This window comes from Lotus japonicus, chromosome 1 (assembly GCF_012489685.1).
Source record: "Lotus japonicus ecotype B-129 chromosome 1, LjGifu_v1.2".
Classification (NCBI taxonomy): domain Eukaryota; kingdom Viridiplantae; phylum Streptophyta; class Magnoliopsida; order Fabales; family Fabaceae; genus Lotus; species Lotus japonicus.
Genome location: NC_080041.1, coordinates 132791046 through 132816547, shown reverse-complemented (window position 1 = coordinate 132816547; position 25502 = coordinate 132791046). Strand labels below are relative to the sequence as shown.

General features: G+C 36.7%; 3 protein-coding genes across 4 annotated transcripts; 2 read left to right on the top strand and 1 right to left on the bottom strand.

Moving 5' to 3' along the window:
• The first annotated feature begins 10741 nt into the window (after positions 1–10741).
• Positions 10742–15173, top strand: LOC130730998 (peptide chain release factor 1, mitochondrial). Of its 2 annotated transcripts, none has more exons than XM_057583174.1 (11): positions 10742–10929; positions 11019–11122; positions 11206–11304; positions 12465–12648; positions 12809–12857; positions 12940–13018; positions 13217–13291; positions 13367–13444; positions 13771–13929; positions 14576–14671; positions 14756–15173. In XM_057583174.1, exons 1-11 carry the CDS (start codon positions 10797–10799, stop codon positions 14948–14950), a joined length of 1251 nt encoding a protein of 416 aa, XP_057439157.1. In that variant the 5' UTR covers positions 10742–10796; the 3' UTR covers positions 14951–15173. The 2 variants fall into 2 exon arrangements, with proteins under 2 accessions (XP_057439157.1, XP_057439158.1); XM_057583175.1 differs by having other exon boundaries at positions 10743–10929; positions 11022–11122.
• Positions 15174–15675: 502 nt separating this feature from the next.
• On the bottom strand, positions 15676–18275 carry LOC130730997 (two-pore potassium channel 5). The gene is made up of 2 exons (XM_057583173.1): positions 17152–18275; positions 15676–16212 (listed from the first exon to the last, which is right to left on the bottom strand). Exons 1-2 carry the CDS (start codon positions 18132–18134, stop codon positions 16068–16070), a joined length of 1128 nt encoding a protein of 375 aa, XP_057439156.1. The 5' UTR covers positions 18135–18275; the 3' UTR covers positions 15676–16067.
• A 3627-nt stretch (positions 18276–21902) lies between these two features.
• Positions 21903–25445, top strand: LOC130730996 (acyl transferase 4). Its single transcript, XM_057583172.1, has 3 exons — positions 21903–22369; positions 24017–24224; positions 24491–25445. The coding sequence occupies exons 1-3, from the start codon at positions 21962–21964 to the stop codon at positions 25159–25161; spliced, it is 1287 nt and encodes a 428-aa protein (XP_057439155.1). The 5' UTR covers positions 21903–21961; the 3' UTR covers positions 25162–25445.
• Positions 25446–25502: the final 57 nt, after the last annotated feature.

Here is a 25502-nt window from a genome sequence, read left to right as displayed (position 1 = left end):
TACTGGTTTCTGTCATTGAACTGAGTTGGTATGCATTGAATTGATTTATGTTCGTTGAGGTTATGAATAACATGTGGTTACCTTGAATTGATTGTTGGATTTGAGACTGTTGTTCGAGTGATTACTGAGGTTGAGGATTGTTGTTGACTAACTCGACATTTAGGGCTTCAACTTGAAGTGGCAATGTGGTGGTGATTGTCCCACGTGATTGTCCCGTCTTTTAAGGCGTTATAAAGTGGCGGTGTGGTGGTGATTGTCCCACGTGATCGTCCCATCTTTCGAGATGTCCTAAAGTGGCAGTGTGGTGGTGATTGTCCCACGTGATTGTCCCGTCCGTAGTGGCGTTAAGTGGCGGTGTGGTGGTGATTGTCCCACGTGATCGTCCCGTCTTCTGAGACGTTGCTGATCGATCCATTTTGGTAGCAGCATATAGTTGCATTATAGGGAACTAACACCTGACCCTACGTTGTTGAATTATAGTTATTGTTTTATTGATATCTGATTTGATGTTACATTGTTGAGGTTATTATTATCTGAGTTAATCTATGTTAAGATGTTGATATATGAGATGCGTTAGGTTGCTAGGTTATTTACCATGCTAGATAATTAAATTCGAATAACATGATTTTCTCTTTTATACATGGTAGTTGCATGGAGTTAACCCTTTCTATTTGCTATTTGTTGTTTGGGCGCTTAACGCTATTAGGCGATGGAGAGTGTTGAAAGATTTTTTTACCACTCTACGTTTGAATCTCTCAAGACTCAATTGTAGTATAGTAAAGGGTTTTGTCGTATCCACAAGGAGGTGTAATACTTATGCCGTTCAATAGCTAACAGACTCAAATGATGGTTAACAGAGATATTAGGGGTTTGTTTAAGAACATGAAAATAGTAAGAAAGCAGGTAAAGTAGTTGAATTCACCAAGGTAGATAGTTTTGCTGGGATTAGAGTTTCGTTGTTTGACCTCTATGTATTCTATTGATTCACATACAAATATCGTTCTATGCAATTGATTCCTCCCACCATTTCTTATCTTACTACCCAGTCCACCGGTGTAGAAGATTATCAACTCCCTATATTAACCTTCAATCCCTTGATCGATTAACAATAGTGAGTAGCATTAAGCATAGATGTTTGAATAGACTAATGATCTAACCCTATCCCTAGACCTTAGAATCATTAGATGCGTTTACCTAATTCAGATTTAAATAGTTAGTTCCCACCATCCTATTAAATCTAAATTCATGTTCTAGGTGATCAATCCAAAACAAGCATGAAGCACAAGGTAAAAATCATTGAATCATGGAAAAGAAACATATGATTAACTCTAGTTCAGACTCAAGAACGTGTGAGTTCCCTACACAAGTTTGAATCAATCAAAATACCCAAGGGGATCAAACCTAAGATGTAGCATGAAGCAAAAGAGAAAACCATTGATTCTTTAGCATAGAAACATGAAATTTGCATGAAAGGAAATCAAATAGATTACATGAGCATCAAAACAACTAGTTCTAATCCCAACAAATGAGAAATTAGCTATCCATTTCCATGGATAGCTTTACAATCATAAAAGAGAAGAAGAACGATGAAAAACCGAATACGTGACGGTTCCCCGGCGATGAAATCGGCTCCAAAGCCTTCTCCCAAGTCTCCTATACCTCCCTTGATGCTCTCCTTCGAGTTCTATCTTTCCCTAAGTTGTGGGTTTCAGTTCTGGTCCAAAGAGTTCTCCTCTGTTCTGCTTTAAAATTTCCTTTTAAATGGCAAATCTGGCACGACCGCTCAGCCCCTTTTCTGGCCGCTCAGCGCCCTGTTACTTTAGGGATGGGTTTTCTTTAACCGCCTTGAAGACGCTCAGCCCCTTTCTTGGCCGCTCAGCCCTTTTCTGACAGGATAAAAGGAGCTCAGCTGGTTTTTAAAGGGCTCAACTGATTTTTCCCAAACCTTCCAAAACTCTTTATCTTTTCACCAAATCTTCATCTCTTCACTAGATTCATGTCCCTACAACAACAATTGAGATTAGATCTCCATTTAAACACATTCTAATCAAAAGAGAGTCAATTTGCAAGATAATTTCCATAAATCACATAGATAAGTGCCTTAATAACAATGGAAAACTACGTAAAATTGGCACTTATCAGAGAGCCTTCCGCTGAAGCTTAGCTGTTCAAGTTGGTGACCGTGGGCGGTCGAGTAGAGGTGGATGAAGCAGTTGCTTCTCCCTTTTTGGAGGACTATGTTTGAGTTTCTTTTCCTTCTGAAAAATCTGTTGTTTAAACCTTATATTCGTCACTTGTCTAAGTGAGCGTACTTATTTTGGAAACTTGTTCATGATGATGTAAGACACTATTATTATTATGTCGGGAACGGGTTGTTTAATTAAGATTATGATATGTATAAACTGTGTTTGGTTGTTTTGAAAAGGAAAAAAATTATTGTGTTTTCTTAGGGTTACGAAATAGTCCTTAGACTTTGTTAGGTTACTAATGTGACTCCTCAGTTGAGAAATTGGGGCGTTACAATTGTGGTATCAGAGCTTTAGTCTAGAAAATCAACCATGCAAAGAAGTGATGCTCTCTCAACTCACAGTGTATAGGAACACTCCCTCACAGGCTAAAAAGTTTCAAATAACCCTGATTTTCAAGTAATTTTCTTGTTATGCTTCAAGAATTCCAAGTGAATAATGCAATCATATCTAGTCATGACATCAATGAGTGCAAACACAACTTCTATCATAGAATCACTAAAATCAATTCATTTTAAGTACAGATCAAGGGATTCTCACAATAGTCATGCTAGTATTGAAAACAGTCAGAGAAACATGAAATCTAGGGCACAAGTGCTATCTATAGAAAAAAAACTATACTATCAGAAAGAAACTAAAAACAAGGTAAAGTGGGTTCCCTCATGATGTGAATGCTTTGAATCCAAGATCACTACTCAAATCCTTGATGTCTCACTCCCTCCTTGAGAAATGGACTGTCCTCAGGCCAAACTGTATGATTTTATTGTTAATCTGCCTTACAGTCACTTGAAACATGTTAGAATACAAGAGATAAATGAGAAAATAAAAGTGTTATAATAGTAAAAACTCAATTTCATATGAAAATAGACTTCAAGATCTTTCCAAAGAGTGGTCATTTGCTTAAACCCGATAAGAAATGAAGAAGTTATGTACATTTGAAGTAAAGCATGTATTGCTGTTTCAGGGGTGGCGCTGAGCGCCCAAACCTAGCGCTGAGCGCTAAAATGGCAGTGAATCCATTATGCTTTGCAAAATTCAGGGCGCTAAGCACCCCAAATAACACGCTAAGCGTGTTTTGGACAGAAATAAGACCTGCATAATGGTGTTGCAGTTGAAAAATCTGGTTTTTCACAAGTGCTATATCCAATGCTTGTTCTAGACTAAGTTTTCACTCCTCACCTTCACTCATACACTCTAAACACTCATTTAAACTTGCTCAAATCTTTTTCAAACCAAATTTTCAATCACAAATCCAAAATCAAAAGATCAAATTGACAATTTTCACAAGAACTCAAAACTCTCTTAAATCACAAGTGGGTAGGTCAAATTTTGAGTTTTCAATTTTCAGAGCATGCCAATTGATTCTTTCACATCCATTCATCATATGAAACACGTCTAAGCCTTAAAAATCAACACTCAAGCTCAATTCATCAGTGATTTACAATCCAAGCTTCAAAGTCAAGTTTCATGCATTTCCACAACTCAATAGGCCAAATTTTGATTTAAACAATTTTAACACATGTCATTTGGTTCAAACACATTTATATACCCTATGAAACTTGTGCATAACTTAAGATTAGAAATTGAAGCACATTTCGCACAAAAGTCACTCTAAGCTCCATTTAGGGTCAAATTTCACTTATTTCACAACTCAATACCTTATATTTTGAACTTCTTACATTTCCTTCATGCTAGGCCTCAAAACGATATATTAACATTATTTAAAACTTGTTGAGAGCTTTTAGATACACAATTGAAGCGCATGGCATCATAACTCACTCCATGGACATGACAATCACAAATAGACCTTCATTTTTGCAATTCCATCACACCATCAAGAAGTTCACTAAAACTTATCCTAAAACTTGAAAAACGACATTCAAAACACATTATGAGATGGTTCACAAGCAATAGGAAGAAACTTTGCACAGTTTATGAAGAAAATACCATAGTGGGACTTGTTTTTCACTTAAGACCACACAACCACATACCTCAGATTTTACAATTCATACAAATCTTGCATACCATCAATCCATATGCATGATAAACACTTAGTTGAACCTGTAGCAACCCCTAAACTCAAATTTTGAACAGAAATTTCACATGATCCAAATTCCATTCAAATTTCATGCATTTTCACAAGTCACCTCCTCAAATTCAAAGTTTATCATTTTCGTTGCTTCCAAAGCTTATGAACACACTCAATATATCTATCAAAACTTGTGAAGCACCTTAAAGCACACAATTAATCAAAGCTTCACAAAATCACACTACCACTTACTAAAACACATAAAAACATAAATATAACAAAAGCAATAAAAACACTTGGTTGCCTCCCAGGAAGAGCTTGTTTAACGTCATTAGCTTGACGCTAGCACTATCATGGTGACCACAAACAAGGATTATAGTATAACCCCTTCCTTTTTTTAGGCCTTTTGACTTGGATTTCATCTAATTTTCTAACAAAGTATTTCCAAGCCATCAAAAACTCATTCTTTTTCTTTCTTTTCTCAATCAAACCCAATTCACCTACATTCAACTCACATGCCAAGGTATTTACATGCATATGAATGAATGAAAATTTAAAGTTCTTTGAAGAATTTGATGGAACTTGTTCATCAAACCTATCACCAAATACAGAGTCAATATGCTCAACATTAATAATTTCATCATTGCATTGGTGATGTGATATGCTATCAAAATCTTCAACGCTTACCTCATCCTCATCATGTTTTACCTGTGGAGGGCTTGAAGGAATCGGTAAGTGGTGAAGGGTTGGATCTCTTTCTTCTTTTTTTGATTTTTCTTCTTCTTCCTCACTTTCTTCCACTTGTGCTTCAACAATTCCTCTTCCATGTTCAGCTACCATGTTAGCTAGCTTTCCCAATTGATCCTCCAAGTTCTTGATGGAAGCCTCAGTATTCCTTTGATTAATCATTGACAATTGCATAAATTGCACCAATGTATCCTCAAGCTTAGAAATCCTATCCTCTTCGGAGGGATAGTATGTTTGAGACGATTGAAACATTTTGAAAGTAGTGATTCAGAAGCTTCTTGTTGCTTCTCCTCTTGAACTAGCTAACTAACACAAGAGATTAGTAACAACAAGGAAAGTTAAACTGAAAAAAAAAACTATACACTATATTCACAATCATTCAAGAATGAAAACTATTGCAATGCAATTAGTATTGGCACACCTCCCCGGCAACGGCGCCAATTTGTTGAAAGATTTTTTTACCACTCTACGTTTGAATCTCTCAAGACTCAATTGTAGTATAGTAAAGGGTTTTGTCGTATCCACAAGGAGGTGTAATACTTATGCCGTTCAATAGCTAACAGACTCAAATGATGGTTAACAGAGATATTAGGGGTTTGTTTAAGAACATGAAAATAGTAAGAAAGCAGGTAAAGTAGTTGAATTCACCAAGGTAGATAGTTTTGCTGGGATTAGAGTTTCGTTGTTTGACCTCTATGTATTCTATTGATTCACATACAAATATCGTTCTATGCAATTGATTCCTCCCACCATTTCTTATCTTACTACCCAGTCCACCGGTGTAGAAGATTATCAACTCCCTATATTAACCTTCAATCCCTTGATCGATTAACAATAGTGAGTAGCATTAAGCATAGATGTTTGAATAGACTAATGATCTAACCCTATCCCTAGACCTTAGAATCATTAGATGCTTTTACCTAATTCAGATTTAAATAGTTAGTTCCCACCATCCTATTAAATCTAAATTCATGTTCTAGGTGATCAATCCAAAACAAGCATGAAGCACAAGGTAAAAATCATTGAATCATGGAAAAGAAACATATGATTAACTCTAGTTCAGACTCAAGAACGTGTGAGTTCCCTACACAAGTTTGAATCAATCAAAATACCCAAGGGGATCAAACCTAAGATGTAGCATGAAGCAAAAGAGAAAACCATTGATTCTTTAGCATAGAAACATGAAATTTGCATGAAAGGAAATCAAATAGATTACATGAGCATCAAAACAACTAGTTCTAATCCCAACAAATGAGAAATTAGCTATCCATTTCCATGGATAGCTTTACAATCATAAAAGAGAAGAAGAACGATGAAAAACCGAATACGTGACGGTTCCCCGGCGATGAAATCGGCTCCAAAGCCTTCTCCCAAGTCTCCTATACCTCCCTTGATGCTCTCCTTCGAGTTCTATCTTTCCCTAAGTTGTGGGTTTCAGTTCTGGTCCAAAGAGTTCTCCTCTGTTCTGCTTTAAAATTTCCTTTTAAATGGCAAATCTGGCACGACCGCTCAGCCCCTTTTCTGGCCGCTCAGCGCCCTGTTACTTTAGGGATGGGTTTTCTTTAACCGCCTTGAAGACGCTCAGCCCCTTTCTTGGCCGCTCAGCCCTTTTCTGACAGGATAAAAGGAGCTCAGCTGGTTTTTAAAGGGCTCAGCTGATTTTTCCCAAACCTTCCAAAACTCTTTATCTTTTCACCAAATCTTCATCTCTTCACTAGATTCATGTCCCTACAACAACAATTGAGATTAGATCTCCATTTAAACACATTCTAATCAAAAGAGAGTCAATTTGCAAGATAATTTCCATAAATCACATAGATAAGTGCCTTAATAACAATGGAAAACTACGTAAAATTGGCACTTATCAGAGAGCCTTCCGCTGAAGCTTAGCTGTTCAAGTTGGTGACCGTGGGCGGTCGAGTAGAGGTGGATGAAGCAGTTGCTTCTCCCTTTTTGGAGGACTATGTTTGAGTTTATTTTCCTTCTGAAAAATCTGTTGTTTAAACCTTATATTCGTCACTTGTCTAAGTGAGCGTACTTATTTTGGAAACTTGTTCATGATGATGTAAGACACTATTATTATTATGTCGGGAACGGGTTGTTTAATTAAGATTATGATATGTATAAACTGTGTTTGGTTGTTTTGAAAAGGAAAAAAATTATTGTGTTTTCTTAGGGTTACGAAATAGTCCTTAGACTTTGTTAGGTTACTAATGTGACTCCTCAGTTGAGAAATTGGGGCGTTACACCAAGCACAAGCCTGGCCATAGCGATAATTCGACCCTCATGTAACAGATTGGCTAAAGGAAGAAGTTTAGCCGGAATCCTCAAAGATTTGGTACAGAACACATAGGCAGAGAGCCAATACAACAGAAACGCGACATGCTCAGCGTCGGAGACTTCACCATTCTCGACATAGTGATCTGTAATAAACTTACTGAAAGCGATGTTATCCGTCGGAATGGTTATGGGATTGGTGGGGGCAGCAGAGGAATGGTAATCATCACCTACCACCCAAAGGCCAGTAATGGCAGCAACATCAAGGAGAGTGGGAGAAAGCATTCCAAAGGGGACATGGAAGCTATTGGTAGACCGCTCCCAAAAGAAAAGAGAACTTAAAAGCATAGCAGGGTTATAAGAAATCGGCGACCTCGACAGCTGAATGAGGTCGAAAATCCCAGTGACTTTCCAGTGCCCAGATTTACTGGCCTCCACCCTGTCGAGCCACTTCAAATAGGCTCCCTCACCAGCAGTTGGATTAGGCGGTGCAGACCTAAAAGCCCTCTTGGGATCTTTCAGGAAGGGCAAGCGGTAAGAGGGTCGAAATGCAAGAACAAGTTCATCCCCACGAACACTGGGGTGAAACTGCTCGTAACCCTCAGGAAGGCTATTAGGCCTGCCCTTCTTCGCCTTCTTCAGGGGACCTAAGATGGCACGTAGATTGCCATTAACAGAAATAGGGATGAATACCTGAGATTTCCAGATGGCCCTTTTCTCCACTTCATAAGGCGGGTCTGGAATGGGAGTGCGTTTGGCCTCATTCATCTCACACGCAGCGGCCAAGGGAATGACGTTGTCAGAACTGGAAGCCATGAAGATGTTCAGGAAAACGCACCAGAGAAGCAGAAAACCAAACAATGGAAGATGATCTCACAAGTAAAATCAGACAAAAGCTTGAGTGTTTGAAAAGCTCGAGTGTTTGAAAAAGGGTAAAGCTTGCAGAGGGCCAACAATGGCGTATTTATAGGCAAGTGAAGAGTCGGACGTGAAGCTGCATTCTAGGATGATGCACAAAAGTTTTGAAATCCAACGGTTATTTTATTATATAACCGCAAACCCTAACAAAAAGGCTAGAAAGGGGTCATGATTACCCTAGAATAGAGACGGCAGATGACAGACGAAGTCAGACGCTAAGGCTTCTGATTGGGGCAAAAGTCAAACGATAGGATTTCTGATGGGACTTGAAGTCAGAAAGGAAAAAGTCACAAATAACCATTAGTCCCGTTCGAAATTCACGAGCAAAAAATGCTTGATCCCTCCAAGACCTGGTAGTCGAGAATCAACATTTTTTGGGGGCATCTGTTGGCCCAATATTTTGGCCCAAAAAGAGATAAAAACGCGTTCGGCCCAAAACACACAAGGTAGTCGAATTCGGACTGAAGAAAGGAAAAGGAAGATGCACCAAGTTAAGGAGGCAGCCGAATTCGAAAATAGGGACTAGTGCTAAACAGGGGCACATGTAACACGTGCAGCATTGACCAAGTCAGATTCTCACCACGATTGGTCGAATACGTGGCCCAGAAGCGGTTAAAGCAGTTGAGGCACACGATCTCCCCCACTGCACAAAGGACTTCCAAAACCAACTCCAGATCGTGGGAAGAGGGGGTTAGACCCACTAATCCATCCAAGGGGAAGAAGAAAACCGCCAAGGACATGCTCTATAAATAGGAGAAATCAAATCAGAGAGAGGGTTCCCAACTCAACTATGAAAAACTCACCCAAAAAGCTCTAATGTCCGCATCAATGAGACTCAAGGAGCAAGATGTGATGATGGAGGAGTACGTTGCCGAACAAGATTTTTAGTTTTCTTTCATTAAGCTTGTCAATTTCCAGTTCCTTTGTGTAGTTTCCTGTCGAAATCTACGTCTCCTGTCACTTTTATTTCGTTTTGTTTTTACTTGACTTTCTTGTAATTGATCCGTGTTTAATGAAATCCAGTTTTACTTGAATCACTCGTTGTTGTCGAAAAACGTCCACTCACACACTACACTTTGGCAAAGCGTTTTCTCAAAAGGACCCTGAAATCTAAACTTCCTTTAGTCGAACTAAGAGGATATTTGTTTACTAGAAACCAGTGTAAACAACTACTTCATATGTCCCTCAACTTCTACTACTTGAACTATCATACGGGGACACACTGTCTTTTTAAAATATAGAAAAAATTATTGTAATTATTAGAGTTAAATGTGTTTTAGTCCTGTAAAATACGAGTGAATTAAATTTGTTCCCTAAAAAAAATCATAGCTTTTAACCCCTGATATTAATTAATGAAATATGTGAAATTAGTATATGTGGTGAATTTTGTGGTGGTTTAAAGTGTCACTATCACATTTTATGGTTGTTTGTAACTACCATTATTGCACAAAATGAACGATAATGAAGAAACTGCTTCTCATTCACTTATATTTTACAGAACAAATTTAACACTTATTATTTTAAGAGACAAAATATGAACACATTAAACTATTCAAACTTCAAAACACACAAAATATTATTAAAATCACAAATGCATATAGTAAAGATATTGCAAATATGGATAGGTGAATTCTGCCGTACCCTCATTGTAGGGTACATGAGTGACATGATTTGACGTGTACCAATAGAAAACCGACATCTGACAGTGTATTTGAATTTTTGTTTCATTTAAAAACATATATGGGAAAAAGAAGAAACACCCTCTTAAACGTTATTGGTCCATGTCACGTCTTGTATCATAACCCAACTAAGTGTTGTGGTATCATAGCAAGCTCCATATGGATAACGTTTGATGGACATACAACCACCCGCGATCACCAATCAACACGTGCAACCACTTCACGAAATATCTAAAATGCCAAATATCTAAAAAAAAGGTTTTCCTACCAATTTGAAATGCTTCCATAAAGTTGTTGCGTGTCTTGTAAGAGAGTAATGATATATACACACCTCATTTTTTAAACACTTCATTTACACCTCTTTTTATTTCTATCTCTCTCATCTTATCATCTATCACATCTCATATTTTCTCTCTCTTACTTTTTCTTTTCTTCATATCTCTCACCATTCCACCCCTCCACCTCAAAAGAGAGGTGTGGATGAAACATTATCCCTTGTAAGACCCCACTAAAATATTCTTTTTATTAAAAGTTTTCTCGCAATTTAAGATGGTTGTTCATACCGTCACAAATTGCGTCTTTATTTTGCAAGTGTTTTAAACCCCTTGCTAACCGTTTTATTTTTTACTTTTCTTTTTTTTTGTCAATATTTTTTACTTTTCAAGTTGAGCGGCAGTCACACGTCATAAGTATGTGACGAAACAACGTAATCGCGTATCAGTATTTAAAAAAAAAGGTTTTTCTTGGTGATAAAAAGGAGGGCCCAAATTAATTGTTTTTAAGAGGCTGAGCCCAATGGGCTTTATATGGTGAATGGGCCTATGACAGAAATCATCATCATGTTCACTTCGCGAAAACGCGAGAACACTGAAAACGCAGAGGAAAAGCTTCAACGATGAGATGAGAAATCATGGTAGGTTCATCATGTGCCGCTACCTTTCACGGTGGCGGAAGCAATTCGAATCAAACTCCGATCTCCCACTCCCTAATTTCCGCCACCGTCCTCCGTTTCCCCGTCGTTCTTACTCCGCCGGTAAACCTTCTTCCTTCTTTAGATCCGGCGATTTTCATTGCTATATTTTTTTTTTCTCTGTTTGTTCTGAATTTAATTGATATTGTTAGCAGAAGTGCAACCTCAACTGTCTCCTGACCTGTTGAACATTATGGAACAAAGACTCTCTGCAATTGAGCACAGGAGTGCTTGTCTTAGCAATCTTCTGAATCAGGTAATGCAATTGGAATTTCTGTTTTTGATGTTGTAAGTTGAATGTTAGTTTGAGTTCATTGTCTTATGTTTGATTGAAGACAGCCAGAAGCTACACCTTCAGAGTATGCACGAGCTAATAAGGAGCTGAGGAAGCTGAGTGGCTCTGTTGAACTTATCAATGAATTAAGGGCAAAACAGAAGGTAGTTAATTGATGCAGACGCTGTTTTTTCTTAGCAATTTGCCTGAATTTGAACTAGTGTTAGTATTTTGGAATCATAACATTTTGTGATTTTTTGTTTGCAAATGGGTTGGTGACTGTGATACATTCATCTTTCTTAGGAAATGAGCTAGTTTCTCATTCTTGAAGAATCATTAAGTTGTATTGTTAAGCTGTGTTAAGGTTGAAACTTGAAAGTATTTTTCTGGCTTAATTCTAGGTTGGTGTTTTATGCTTCACATGAAAGATAGGGTTCATATTGCTGTCTCTAAATCTTCTTCTTTTTTTTGTCTTTTCATTCTTCTAGTTAACTCTTTTGTTTAGCATACCTAGTTAGCAAACAGATACTTGAGGGCTTATATATACTTTTTGTTTCGGTAGTACTTCCATGACTTGGTTCATGACAAAACACAATGGTGTCATTGTAGTTTATAGGACTAGGAGTCACCACCTAGTGGGGGAAAAAGCTTTTTTGTTCCTTCTATTACATGTTTTTTTTTAACATATAGCCACATACTACTCTCTTTGTTTCTATTTATAACTATTTACTAGTCACTTTTAACTAATTTACATAGATTTAGAAAATTAGTTTAGATTAATTGTTAGTCTCAAAATTATAAAAAAATTATGTTAGTTTTCCTAAATTACCCTTATTGGAAAACAAAAAGAAATTTGGGAAAAAATATTTAATGATTCATAGGTATTTAAAAGTGACTTATATTAAGGGTCATGTAACCAAGTGGGTTGGTGTAGTGGTTCAGCACTTCATCCTTTAAGCAAGTGGTTGGGGGTTCGAATCCCAACTCTTGCGAATAGAAAAAACTCCTTGGCCAGCCCCCTACCGCTTAGTGCGCTGACCGTGGGGCGAGGGATTAGTCTCACGGCTATTGGCTGTGCGCTGACCGTGGGGCGAGGGATTAGTCTCACGGCTATCGGCTGTGGGGATACCTTGGTCAAGACAAAAAAAAATATATTAAGGGTCATGAAAATCTTATAGAATATGCCTTATAAATAGGAACAAATGGAGTATCTATCTATTTACATTTCCTGTGTGCAGGAAATTAGGCTTTTTGGAGTTTGAAGAAATAAGAAAAAAAAAGGGGAAGATTATTTTCTGATGCTACCTCTTTTTATTATCGGCAGGAAATTGATGGCTTGAAGACACTAATGGCTGAAAGTTCTGAAGACAAAGACATGCTTAGTATGGCAACAGAGGAGTTTGGCCAAGCCAAAGAGGAAGAAAGAAGATTACAAAATATGCTGCTGAAGTCATTACTTCCTAAAGATGATGCTGATGAAAGGGATTCCATTTTGGAGGTGCGAGCAGGTCAGTGTCACTTTTGAAAATGAATGCTAATCACTGATGTTCATCAAATGCATGCTTCTATGAATGTCTGTTATTTACTCTTATCCCTGTTTGCTTTTGCCTCTCTATGCTTTTTATTACGCACCTTTTAATTTTTTGGTGTTATACTGTTTTATTCCAGGCTCTGGTGGGGAGGAGGCTTCCTTGTTTGCAATGGATATCTTCAAAATGTAAGGCTATCTATCACTGGAGGTCAGATTCGGAAACTATTGTTATAGTTTTCTAAAAGGGATATTGTCTCACATAATGTAGGTATGAGAAGTATGCTCACAAGAATGGATGGAAGTTTGAAGTTGTAGATATAGCTCAATCTGATATGAAAGGATACAAGGTACATATTTCATGCATTATATATGCGAAATACAATTTGATTTTGAGTACCATTTTAGTTAAATGCTTTGAATTGTTGATTGTGACATCCACCATGTGTTACAACCTTCTGGTTATACTCTGTGCCACATGTTCTTGATAGAAGAAATGAATTTATCTTACAATTGACGCATTCTTTGTTTGGACTTTGCTTTATCAGGAAGCTAGTGCAGCAATTGCAGGAGCTGGTGTTTTTGGGAAACTAAAATTTGAAAGTGGAATTCATAGAGTACAGGTAGCTGCTATACCTCTCAGATACTATCTATGGCTAAGTCCACTTTTAGCAATTACTGACATTCTTTTTCAATAGCGAGTTCCTGTGACAGAAAAGTTGGGACGTGTTCATACCAGTGCTGTTTCTGTAGCAATCCTCCCTCAGGCTGATGAGGTAATTAGTAATATAAATCAATTCCCTGTAATATGAAACTTGAATGTCTGTTGTGAGAATATGAAACAGTGCTCTCAACTTTTAGCTCCTCTTAGAGGATAAAGAAAAGGATTCCCATACAACCTCCCTCTCTCTCTCTCTCTCTCTCTCTCTCTCTCTCTCCCTCTCACACACACACACACACTCATCCTCCTCTGGTTCTGTTGGGTTAACGAATGAAATTATGAAGGTCTGGTAAATGTCTTATATGTTTGATATTTTATGTGCTCGTACCTTTTTTTTCTTTCTGGAGTCTTATTGCTAATCATGCACGCACCCTTATGTAGGTCGATGTTCAATTGAAAAATGAAGACTTAAAAGTCGATACCTATAGATCTGGTGGTTCAGGTGGTCAGCATGCAAATACAACCAACAGTGCTGTTAGAATAACTCACATTCCAACAGGGATTATAGTTGCTATACAAGATGAGCGTTCTCAGCATATGGTAAATGGTTTAAAAATATTTGGCATGGTTCACATTACTTTTTTGACTGCTAGTGTGCTTTCTTTTTAGTATTACTCTCATTCTGATTTTATAGAAATTTATACAGTGTTTTGGAGTTAATAGTATTATGTAGTGTTGCTGCTCCTCTTGATTGACTTGTAACTTATCTATTATGCCTTGCATAAAATTTACCTGGACTTAAGAGAGGTATTGTTGAGGGGATATGTTCTGGTGTGGTGGTACTTGGTAATTTTTTGCATTAGTTGTTTTTCATATGGCATGGTTGAAGTGAATTGTGTGCATTCTCTCAGTTCAGTTGATGCAAGCAGGCTGATTAAACTTTGTTTAGGCTTCATCTCTTTGGCATTTACATTCTCTTAGAAAGCATGTTTATGGTATAATTTCATATTAGTCTCAAAACTTTTAAGTAGAAGAAAGCATGACGCAAGCTCTTTTTCTTTTCCCCTACTCTTTTTTTTTTTAAGCTTAATTCGTTTCAGTAGTCTAAGATATTGAAAGGGCCATTGTGACATTGGATGAGGCAGGCTTGGCTGAGTGTGATCTGTGATAAATTATTTTGGTTACTCTTTCTACATCTTTTTTCTCAACCTGACTTTCTATCTCTTGCCATATCATTTATGTTTAGAACAAGGCCAAAGCTCTCAAGATACTGTGTGCGAAGCTATATGAAATGGAAAGGTTGAGACTTCACAGTAATCGATCAAAGCTTCGATCGGAGCAGGTACGAGAGATATCTAAAAGACTTTGTCCAACTGCTATATACTTTTCTTTTCTGAATTGATAAGTAGTTTCCCAACCTGCACAGATTGGTAGTGGGGACAGATCTGAACGCATCCGAACATACAATTTTCCTCAAGGCCGTGTAACTGATCATAGAGTTGGTATCACCTATCACTCAATAGACGATGTAATGCAAGGAGAGAATCTTGATGTCTTCATTGATGCTCTTCTATTGCGAGAAGAAATGGACGCAGTTGCAAGTTTTACTTCTTCTCAGTAAAGGCAATGGATTCAATTTTTGCTGATCATTAATCTAGTGTCTTGTTTTTGTAATTAACTAGCCGAAAAGAAAAAATTCCATATTTTGCTTAGGGTGGTAGACAGTAAGCATAGCACCAAATGATGTTGCCTTATCATTCATGATTGTGACTTGTGAGGATTTGTTTTCTCTCAAATAATAGACTTTATCTGTACTCAGATAAATAAACATGGAGTTGTTGTTTTGTCTCGGTTGTTTTCTCTTTATCACCCTGTGGTCCTTACCGTGAGGGTAGCTAATTGGCTACAATCATTGAGTATAATTGTAAAATTTGTATAAAATCATTAGCAGATTAGGATGACTTGTGACTTGGCTGCCGGTTTTGAATTATTATTTTTTAAAAAATCAGACAGGGAAAAGAACAAATCACATTGCAAGCAATGTGCCAAACTCATCTAATTTTTTTAATTAAAAAATAGCCTATTAAGGATCAACTTGGAAGTTCAATATGAGGATCAAACTAAACACTCATTTGGGTGTCCTTCTTGAGTCATTTTTCATACGATTTGTTTTCTTTTTTCTTCAAACATGGATAATGGATTTGTTTCTAAGTTAAATAATTATATATTTTAAGATTTTTATATGCTACCAATTTAAATGAAAATGTAAAATCTAAAACTATAAAACTGAGTAGATCGATTGAATGTAAATTCAGAATCTAACCGATTAAATAAAAGAATTAAAAATAATAAGAATTCAATCAGATAATTTTTATCATTGAATCAAATATTTTTTCTTTTTAGAACCGGCTAATCCATTGTTGTGAACACAAAAAGCTCTAGGATTGATGGGTTCTCTTTCTAGTTTCTACTAACAATCTCCGCAAATCTACATATATCTATACAAAATCTATATCCCAATGATTCAAATAACTGAGACCTCTAAGGTAGAACACTTGTCATGTACAGTTGTAGAATTTTTTGCATGAAGGATAATCTTCCCCAGTTTGCATTCCTCATCCTAAGTGTGTTTGGATTCCTCCCGGAACCCAGGTTCACTTGCCTCAGAAAGAGAGATCGCACATCCCAAAATGCCGAACATGAAAGAGAGACCCGATTGCGCTGTGATCAACATGAAATCAAACAGGTCCTAAGAGATGAGGTAATGTTATCTTCCCACGGTTAGAGGGGTCATGCTTCCCGAATTGATCACAAATTTGCATCACATCTTTTTCCTGTATTTTACCCATCTCTTTGAGCTTGAATATTACATACTCTGACTTACTGAATAGTACAAAGCAACAAAAAAAAAAACAAAGCAAAGTTGGATTGAAATTTCTAGTTAGATACGAATCCAAAAAGAAAAATAGACTATACCTTTAAAAGTAAGGACCATATATATAATTGAATAATGCAGACATAACTTATGCTCACTCTCTGCTCCTACCTGTGTACTTTGCACTTTGCAGATTGCATTGAAAGTTATTTAAAACATTTAAGAAACAAACATTACTCCTCACATGTTCGATCAGAGATCGATGACAGCTCACCAAGATAAACAAAAGGGAAAAAGAATCCCATCCAAGACAATGCTGAATTTAACAAATTATAATAATGTCTGCTTATGACTAACATTAGTTTAGTATGGAGATGCTCTACTTAAGTCACAGATGACTACAGATTATAACTAGTTGTAATTATCTCAAAGCACCATTGATTATATCCTCCTTAATCAATTTTAAGGTGTTTGGATGTTTACTTCAATGATTGATTCTAGTTTCAAAATCAATTCTTTGATCAATCTACAATCCTAATTTCTGGTGTGTGGACATAATCAACTAATTATAGGATTTCACAATTGAATATTATTACATTACTCACATAATTCTTTGTTTTAGAAATATCTCCAAATGTAAATCAACAATATCAAAACCATTTCTATCCACAATCAATTCAGAAAAACTTAACCAAACACTCACTTAAGGTGGATGGTGCTCAATTAGAACATCCCCAATTGGCAATCTCTTACTAATTTGTGGTTCTCAGAACTCTCAGGGTGCTTCACTCAATAGTCAACACACTATTTAGTGCTGAGTGCTCACTTATCAGTAAACATAGGCAGTGTAAACTAACATGGTTATCACAACCTATAGATTGCTAACTAGATAAGAAAAATGTATTGAACCTAAAATGAACAAGTGTTAGTTAGTCACATTCACATACCTGATAAAACCAGTGTGGTTGATATCAGCAGCAATCAAATCCTCAACAGTGATATCTCTCTGCAGCACATTCTTCGCCATTCTCCGGTGCCTCTTATCGATTCTAGCCTCAGCCAAATAGAGGAAAGCCCTTGCCACCATCAATGTAGAAAACAGGAGCCAAACCGCGGCGAACAACCGCCCCGGAAGCGTCTTGAAGGCTCTATCCCCATACCCAACCGTAGTAACAGACATGACAGACAAATAAATAGAATCAACCCAATCCAAACCCTCCACAAAATACAGCACCAAACACCCAATCCCAATACACAAAACCACCACACCAAGTGCCAAACCAACCTTCAACCTGATCCTCATCCTCCCTTTGGCCACATCAACAATGTAATCCCTCGCAGAGAAACCCGCCCTCCCACCCATCTGAAGCCCAGTGAGGATGACATGTTCCTGCAAATCAAGGACAAAATTGACAAGCCCACTAAGGAGTATGTCTATGAATCCAAACCCTACCAACACAAAAACGCAGGCAAAGACCTTTGTGACTGGGGTCAATGGAGCTATATCCCCATAACCTATAGTGCACATGGTGACTATGCAAAAGTAAAGGGCATCAACAACAGGGTGAGTTTCAATCCCAGAAAAACGGTCTCTGTTGAAGGAGTATATGGCAACTCCAACAGAGAGGTAAAGAATGAGCAACCAGATTCCTTGTCTGATTATGGAACTGGTTTGGGGTTTGGGAAGTTCAGGTGGTTTGGGTTTGAGGTCTCGCATGACGAATAGAGCAGGTGCGGTTTTGCAGCGGCTGAGCTTCTTCTTCAACTTCGGAGGAGGAAATGGTTCAGAAGTGGAGGATTGAATCTCTGGTTTGCGAGGTCGTGGGGGCGGTGGTTGGTGCAAGGTGGTGACATCGTTGAAGGATTTGGAAGAAGGGAAGAAGGGTGAATCGCAGTGGTGGATTAAGGGAAAAGCTTCATCATCCTCCATGGAAAGAGAAGAAGAAAATGGGGAGAAAAGAAAATGGAGAGAAAAGAAAAGAAAAAAACACGTGAGAGAGAAAATTAGAGAGTGAGATTGGTGTGGTCGTGTGGACGTAAAAGCGTTTTAGGAATCAGACTGAGTTTGTTTCTGCAAGGTTCTTTGTTTCATTGAATGCTGAGGAAACAAACAGAAGAATCAGTTGGAGTGGGGCCCACTGCCATGTCTGCTGAAAGCGATTTTTGTTGTTAGTTTTTGGGCAAAATAACACCACTTGACTTGAGTTGATATATAGCAATAATGTGATTGAAAATAAAATTAACCGTCTAATTTGTAAAGAGAATCAAATTTAGGGTTTAGAAAATTTTTGCATTAAATTGGGTCCCTAGAATTTTTTTTTTAATTCAATTAAGGCTAAAGTGTGTCAGCATTCAATTTTATCCCAATCATCAATTCCACGTGGCTTTTATAATTTTTTTTAATTAAAAAAATATTTTTAATTCCAACTCAATAATATAATCAGAAAAAAAAATTAAAAACTTAATAAAAAACCAACTCATATTATTAAAAAAAAAACCTAATCTAATCTAAAAAAAAACCTAACCTAATATGAAAATAAACCTAACCAGAAAATAAACCTAATCTAAACTAAGAAGAAAGAAGGAGAGAATAACAAAAACCAGCCATGTAAATTATTCATCCTCTCACTCAGAACCCAGATTTAACGTGCAAAACAAAACCCAGTTCAATGAAATTAACGTGAAAAATACAAACAACAATAAAAAAACAACTCTTTCAAGGAAATTTCTTTCAATGATGATCGATAAGCAGCACCTTCTTTATGCCCTTCTTCTCTCTCACCACCACAACATCACCACTGATTTGGACATATATGCAACTCTCAACTTCTTCCCTTAACCAAACTGTCACAACACCATCCCCAACCTCCGGATCCAAAACCGTGTGCAAATCCCCATCAAACAAATTAGGAATGAGTATGCAGAGATGAGATAGAAATTAAGCATCACCGACAAGGCATGAGACAGACCTACCTACCAAAATCGAGCATTTACAGGCGACTGCAATGGCTCTGGCGATTTAACAGAGGGAGGAGGGATTGGGTTTTCCTTCTTCTTGACCCTCTCTGGCGGCCACCACCCATACCTTCTCCTCCATAACTTCCTCTCCTCCATAACTTCCCCTCGTCCGTCGCCGCCTCTTCTTCTTCACCGTGGCTTCTTGGTCAAAACCCCTAAATCCCCCCACCACACCTTCTCCTCCATCACCTCCCACAATCAAAACTCTCCATCGCCCCTCCTCTTCTTCACCAAGGCCACCTTGCTTGAAATCCCCAAAACACCATCATCCACCATCGCTTCTCTCCTTCACTCCATCTTCATCGTTGTGTTCCTTCTAATATTCAGATTTGGGGCTCAATTTGGGGCTGAATAGGTTAGATTAGGTTTTTATATTAGATTAGGGATTATTAGTGATTAGTTTAGGTTTTGTATTAAGATTTTATTAAGTTTTTGTTTTTAATTTATGACTTGGAATTAAAAAAATTAAGTATTCAAATTTTTCAATTAAAAAAAATCAAAATGCCACGTGGAATTGATGACTGAGATAAAATTGAAGGCTGGCACACTTGGCCTTAATTGAATTAAAAAAAAAATTATAGGGACCCAATTTGATGCAAAATTTTTCCAGGCCCTGGATTTGATTCCCTTTACAATTACAGGGGTCTTCTGATGTATTAAGCCTTATTTTTATATGTATGTTCACTCGTGTTTTAAGAGAGTATTCAATAATGTTTTTTTAATGATATTCTTGTAGGAGTAATAAATGAGAAAAAATAAAACACATTATAAAGGATAAAATAGGAAAATAAATAATACTTTTATGAAGATTAACAAAATTAATTACACTCTTTAATATATGTGTTTCTTCTCTCACCATATAGTTAAATAAGAACGAAAGTGTAGTAAAAAGTTCCTTCATAACTTAGGTTTCACTTGATCTTTCTAATTGTTGTGCTTTTTCTTTTTATGCCACAAGATAAAATGTTTGTTTTCAAGCGAAGGCTTTAAAATTAATTGCACTTTTTCTGTTTTAAAATAATTGTTCACTTATAGAGAATTTTTTTCATAACTGTTTACTTATAATTCAAAAAGAGTATTAATGATTTTTTTTTCATATAAAGCTCTTATGAGGAGAATAAATAAGGAGGTAATAATACACTTTAAAGAGTAAAATAGGAAAATAAATAATTTTTCTTTTAAAGCTAACAAAATTAATTTCATTTTTTAATATGTATATTTCTCCTGTTTCTGAACAATTATTTCAAAACGGAAGAAATAACTCGTTATCCAATATTTAATTCCATTGGACCTATATATACTTGTAACTTGCAAGTCCATCCATGTCTAAATTAGGTGGGTTGTTGACAATCTAATAACCAATAATAATAATAATAATCATAATAATAAAATTTGAGAAAAATGTACTCCTATCATTTCTCCCAACCCAATACCCCTCTTCTAGACAAAAATTTATCTATAGTAATTAATTTGTTCTTTATATATTTTAAACATTCTTGATCATTATTAAATCAATTAATTAAAACTGGTTAGAGTTTGTGATATTTATCCTTGTATGATGATCATTGAAGATAATTTATGTATAGTTTTGTGGAGCTTTAAGTTCATTGGGGGTGATGGACCGGGAAGAGAAGGTGAAGAAGAAAATATGAAGTTGCAATTTTTGTTAAGCTGTTAGTTCAGGGGAGGTGATGAATGAAAATGAAGAAGAGGAAAAAGAAAAGGGAGTTTCTGAGTTTTGGCCTTTGGGTGTTTAATTAGGATTTGTTCAAGTTTTAATTAGTTCAATGATAAAATAATAAAACTCATGTGAAGAAATGTTTGATTTTGATATCTCATTAAAACACATGACATGTAGCAATGCACATAGTTCGGTCACCTGAGATAATTTTCACAAGAACTGAAAATGAGATTTTTCTCAAAATGTATGGTGTTCGTAACATTGAAAATTGCTAGAAGCCTAGAATAGTTCGACGATGAGATGGGTGTTCTTGTTTATTTGTGATTCAGTGACGGAGCAGTTTTCGTCGCAAGAGCGAACAGATCCGTCGCTACCTGCCGTCGCTTATGTGAGAGGGAATTTATCCGTCGCTATTTTGATAGGAATTGTTCCGGCTGAACTGAGAAGGAATGTTCCGTCGCTAATATCCGTCGCGATATTGAGAGGGAAAGCTCCGTTGCTGATTTGGTAGGGAATGGTCCGTCGCTAATTTGTGAGGGAATATTCCGTCGCTGAATTGAGAGGGAATGTTCTGTCACTGGTTTGAGAGGGAATGTTCCGTCACTAATACCCGTCGCTATTTTGCAAGGGACAATTTACTATGTGTGAGTTGTGTGTAGGGATTAACTTTACCGACATCTTACAAATTTAAGGACATCAAACGTATTTCCTTTTTAGAGACTAATTTGTGGGTGTCAAAATATTTCAATGACCAAATTTACCATTCACTCCATAAACTTTTTTCATAAGAAATGCAAAAAAAAAACACCATCATATAAATATTACTCTTTTTAAAATTTAAATATTACTCTTTTTAAAATTTAAAATAGTACCACAATGCTTGGCGGAATATTTCAGATACAGCATTCTACACCAAACAAAGTTTAGACTTAAAGGCCAAGGATCTCAAAACATAAAATATCATTCTAGTCATTTATAAATAAAGCCGATTATCCCAATTCAGCTACAGATTCTTCCCAAGCCATTCTTTTGATTGCTATTTGTTCTACACCATCATCATGGCCATGTCTGTGATCAGAACAAAACGAGGCATGGTTAAACCAGCCAAGGAGACTCCATTGACCACACTGGACCTATCAGTCATGGACAGATTACCTGTTCTGAGATGCAATGCTAGAACCTTACACGTGTTTAGACATGGCCCTGAGGCCACAAGGGTCATAAGAGAAGCCTTGTCCCTAGCATTGGTTCCTTACTACCCACTTGCAGGAAGACTCATAGAATCCAAACCACGGTGTCTCCAAATTGAATGCTCAGGTGAAGGTGTGTGGTATGTTGAGGCTTCAGCTGATTGCACCCTTCACTCTGTCAATTTCTTTGATGATGTTCAGTCTATTCCATATGATGATCTTCTTCCTGATCATATTCCTGAAAATGAACATGTTGACCCCCTAGTGCAAATGCAGGTATCAAATCACAAACTTCAAGCTAGTCTTATTTCAAATTGTGTTATACTAGATATGATTTTTCTATAGGTCTTTAATATCACATCGCGATCGTAATTGCAGTTACATGAGTTGCATTCCATGCAACTTTTTAACCGTTTTAGTAGGAATTCTTATGATTCTATAACAAAATTTAATTTTGGTGAGTATTTTCTGCATGTGAGTAACTTTTGAGTGTAAGAATTGATTATCAGGAGAAAAAAAACAAAACTGATTCAAGTATACTATTAATGATCACATCATGATTGTGATGGTCTGTTCGGATCCTCTCTAACCAATTATTTTCCATCATGTTTCCATGTCATGTGTTTATCATTGATTTTATATTTAATCGTCTAAATGTGTGTTTGGTTCCTGTTTGGAGACTCAGAATCACTTATCCTTGAGCTTTATAATATAGATGTTTAGGCATCTAATTAGCTAGAGAATGACTAATTCTGTTGGTATTCTGCTAGTAGGGAGTTAAGAGGTAGTTTCTTACATTACAGTTACTATTGTATAAATAAACACATGTATTCTATTGTTCAGATTAGATGAAATGAATACAATTTCATTCCTACCTCAGTTCTCTGCATGAATCTACCATTACAGTGTTCCATAGGAATCTCAATACCATTACAATGTTCAATAGAGTCATCTCAAAAAATTAATTACAATCCCAAAATCAATTATGGTAGAACTTAGAAGCTAGAGGTCATACTGCAATAACATCTTCATTGAACATAATCAACTAAATTTCACAATATTACCACTCATAATTCACTTCTCTCATAAATATATCCAAGTTCTGAACTCTTTTCAGACTATTAGGTGTAAAATCAACCACTCATATCTCATGCTACAATTTTGGAGAAAAGTAAGTTGGAGAAAATCCAAATTCGTTTGTATTGTTGGTACGCATACAAAATATAACAAAACAAGTTCCATTTTACTTCATGTAAGATCAAAATGTACTACTCCCTCCGTCCCTAATTATAAGCTAAAGTTGTAAAAATCACGCTTATTAAGAAAGCATTAATTGATGCATTGGTTTTTGAAAAAAAGGTACAACTTATCATGTTTGCCCCTATTTAAGATAAAACTTTTTAATTATTATACTATTAATAGTGCTTCACTATCAATAAATGCAAGGGTAAATATGAAAAGAAACATTAGCTTTAAAAACTTTAGCTTATATTTAGTGACAAAACATAAGTCTCAACTTTAGCTTATAATTAGGGACGGAGGGAGTACTATTTTTGTCGTACATCTTATTTGTGTTATGTTTCCAATATAACATAAAACAAAGGCAATATCTTATTTGTTCTTTTTTAATTGAGTAGATAGTTTTTAATTGAGTAAATAGTCACTTTAGTACCGGAAGATATAGGGTCAACCACTTTCGTCCCTCCCTGACTGACGGACCTAGATTTTAATTTAGTCTTTCACAAACTAAAATGAATTGTCATCGTCTTTTTTCATCTTTTAAGAATTAAAATGATCGTGAATTCCTAAATATGATGGGACAAAATTGACGGACCCTACATCTTTCACGAAGTAAAGTGACTATTTACTCTTTTATATTGCCTACCAATAGCACATTCATTTCCCTGATATGTTGTCTCTCAGGTGACAAAATTTGGTTGCGGGGGTTTTGTGATAGGTCTCATGTTCTGCCACAGCATATGCGATGGCCTCGGCGCAGCACAGTTTCTAAATGCTGTTGGGGAGCTAGCTAGAGGACTTAACAAGCCGACCATTGAACCAGCATGGCACAGGGACTTCTTTCCACCCCAAGAAGCTGAAGCTGAAGCACAACCAAACCTTAAGCTATTAGGTAAAGGACACAAATGATTTTTATTGTATTTCTAGCACGCTACATGCAATAGTCTACTTGGGCTTGAATTGTGGACAATACACACATATTCATCTGCTATCAGCTGAAATTCAACTTTTTTTTATTAGAATAATGGCAACCATTTGGTCATAGAACTTTTGATACCATGTCATTAACCAATTATTCCAAAAATGTAAGCTATTGAGTAAGAGATACATTAATGGTTTTATATTATATTTCTAACTCTTCTGCTTCATCATCATCAGGTCCACCTCCAATGCCAGATTACCAGTTACAACATGCCAACATAGATATGCCCATGGATCAAATCAAACAGCTAAAATCATCATTTGAGCAAGTAACAGGACAGACTTGCTCTGCCTTCGAGATTGTAGCTGCAAAGTTTTGGAGCAGCAGAACAAGAGCCATTGATTTAGACCCCAACACCCAACTGAAGCTTGTGTTCTTCGCAAATTGCCGAAACCTTTTGAACCCTCCACTTCCCAAAGGTTTCTATGGAAACTGTTTCTTCCCAGTGACGATCACAGCTTCATGTGAGTTTCTTAGAGATGCCACGATCATTGAGGTGGTGAAGGTGATTCAAGAAGCCAAGGGTGAGTTACCTTTGGAGTTCGGGAAGTACTTGAAGGGTGAGTGTGTGAGTGGCGGTGAGGATCCATTCGCACCGCCACTTACATATACCACTCTATTCATTTCAGAGTGGGGGAGGTTGGGATTCAACCACGTAGACTATCGGTGGGGTCCACCAGTCCACGTGGTTCCCATTCAGGGATCCAGCATTATTCCAGTGGGGATTGTGGGGTCCCTGCCTCTCCCGAACAAAGGGATTCGTTTGATGACGTGGTGTGTAAAGGAGGAACATAAACTTCCCTTCCTTGATCACATGCATGGTGCCATGGATCAGGAACCATTATAAGTTATAGCTTATAACCTTTCACAGTGGAATTAAGATTGATTCTAATTGTGTATTTGACTCTCTTGTTGTGTGCAAGATCAAGTTGGTTTTTACTCTGTTTCAATTCCATGATATTTCCTTTTGAAATAAAAATTGTACATTCGATGCAGATGGCAGAATTATTATTCCTGATCTTGATTGAAATTGTATTTAATTAAGCATGGCTTCCCCTTTCCCATTTGGAGGCTTTTATGTATCGTGCAAGAATTGAAATTCTATTTGATTAAGCAAGAGTTGTTTATTAATTTAAGCATTTACGTGGTAATTGTATTTTCAGATACCACCTTTCGTAAAACATTAAA